The sequence below is a fragment of the Penaeus chinensis genome, chromosome 5 (genome assembly GCF_019202785.1).
Source record: "Penaeus chinensis breed Huanghai No. 1 chromosome 5, ASM1920278v2, whole genome shotgun sequence".
Classification (NCBI taxonomy): Eukaryota; Metazoa; Arthropoda; class Malacostraca; order Decapoda; family Penaeidae; genus Penaeus; species Penaeus chinensis.
In genome coordinates, this window is record NC_061823.1 from 3,994,553 (window position 1) to 3,997,052 (window position 2,500).

Consider the following 2,500-nt stretch of genomic DNA (forward strand, 5'->3'; position numbering starts at 1 on the left):
ACTTCCCTTCGTTGTTCTACTTGCATTGTGTGTACTTGTGCGTGCGCGCGCGCGCGCGTGGTGTGTGTGTGTAGCAGTGATGATAATAATGAAAATAACAATAGTAACAAGAAAATAACATTAATACTAATAATTACATTATTGATAAATATAAAGACAATGGTAATAATGATAATGACAGCAGTGATGATGATAATATAACAACTACCAGCAATATTAGCAGACGACCGTGCCATCTAGATTCCGTGAAGCCAAGCCGTGAACTTTACCAGAGCAGAGCGCGGAAACGGCCGATAAGAAGCCGACGCTCTAATTCCAAGAAATTGTCGACCGATGTCCGCAGAAATGAAAGCAAGGGCGAGTTGTCTAGTTGCTTATCGGAAGATGCATTCTCAAATGAGGGAGTGTTCCGTGCCACCAAGAAAACACAATGGCTAGATTAGTCTTGTCAAAGTGAGGAAGCTGACAGCAGGATGTTTCTACTTCTGGTGCATAATACCCAACATGGATGAATAAGTGCACTTTTGAAGCTAGTGACTATAGTAATAGTTGCTATTAGCAGAATGTTAATGAAGTGTGAGGTGCATCTGGAGTGCAGATTAACTACCGCTACCTGTCTCCATGTGGTAAGGTTACAAATCTTGAGCCTCTGAAATCCAGATACCTGCCAGTGTTCGGAAAGCGACACAGATTATGGGGAACAGTTTGACAGACACATCAGGTGATTTCACAACAAAGGTTTTGGTTCTCTTGTGTGTCCCATCTGGACTTGCAGAGTGTGGCATAGCAATGGTAAAGCTGTGATACATGCGTGTGGTCGATCAGATGAAGGTGAATGAAACCAGCCTGTAACTGATTGCAAGGAAAACGAAATCCATTAACAATGTTCCTCCCATTGCGGCAGTCCTTGTGGAACACATCCCCCTCAAAAATAAATGAAAATAAAAGAAGAAATATATATATATATATATGTATTTGTTGTAAAGACCTCTTTCCTCTTCCATCTCTGTAATTTTATCAAAACTTCTAATAACTTCACCTTTATTGCTATCATAAATAATCGCATTTTCATCTGGTCTGATTAATTCGGAAATGAATCGGGTTTATGGAGCGTACGAAATTAGTGTTTGGCCTCGCTATAGTGACATACCTATATATTTTCTGTCTAACAGTAATAATGATAAAATTGTTGGTAACAATGATACTAAATTGTTAAAATATTGATGTGATCATAATGATATTAAGGAAATAATAGTATGATTACAGCAATGTTTATTTAGAATGTTACCAGTGGTAATAACCCAATTAATACTGTCACTAACAATGATAACAACCGTAATGAAAACAATCCTTATATCATATTACAATGCATATGATATTGATACTGCTACTACTGCTGTTGCTGCTGCTGAGAGCACTAAGGACAATGCTAATGAATAAAGGATGATAATAGTAACGATAAGGATAATAATAATAATCATTATTATCATCATCACTGTATTATAATAAAGATTATGATAATAATGATAATGATGATATCTCTACTACTACTACAAATAATGATGATGATACTAATGATAATAATCATGGTAACAATAATAATAGTAACGATAATAATAATAATAATATTAATAATAATTATCATTATTATTATTATCATTATTATTATCATCATAGTAATAATAATGATAATGATAATAATAATACAAAATTATTAATGACACTAATAATAATGCTAATAATAAAGAAACATGATTACTTATACGATTATCATCATGATATTGATAACAATAGCGATAAAGATAATACATGATTATTATCATTAATACTTATTTGTTTTTGTTATGAAGATGGAGATGATGTTGATGACGATGAGAATAATAATAATAATAACAATAATAATAGGAATGATATAATCATAATAATAAAAAACAAATAATAATAATAATAACAATGATGATAGTAATAATAATAATGATAATAATAATAGTAATGATAATAATGATAATAATAATATTAATAATAATAACAATAATGATGATGATAATGATAATAATGATAATATTAATAATAATAATAATAATAATAATAATAATAATACTAATAATAATAAAAGAAGGAGAATCATGAAAATAATCATACTAATAATCATCATCACAGCAATAGAAAAATAAAACAATGATGATGACAATAATAAAGATAATAGTAGTAATAATAATAGTACTACTACTAATAATAATAACAATAATGATAATAATATAATAATGATAGTAATTATAATAATGATAAGAATAGTAATAATAATGATGATGATGATGATGATAATAATGATAATAATAATAATAATAATAATAATAATAATAATAATAGCAGTAGTAGCAGTGGTGGTATTGTAATTACAAAATGAAAATAAGAATATCGGTGATAGAGATTACAGCATTAATTGTAATGATAATAATGATAATTTACATCCTACTGGAAAGGATAATACAATTGCTGA

The 2,500-nt window shown here is 29.3% G+C and overlaps 1 protein-coding gene across 1 annotated transcript in view; it reads left to right on the forward strand.

The window, feature by feature from the left end:
* The first annotated feature begins 320 nt into the window (after positions 1-320).
* The window catches only part of LOC125025899 (alpha-(1,3)-fucosyltransferase C-like), a 15,884-nt gene continuing 13,704 nt past the window's right edge, over positions 321-2,500 (forward strand). Inside the window, exon 1 of the mRNA XM_047614223.1 lies at positions 321-626. Within this exon, the coding sequence (XP_047470179.1) occupies positions 622-626 (5 nt within the window). The 5' untranslated portion in view covers positions 321-621. The remainder of the gene's footprint in view (positions 627-2,500) is intronic.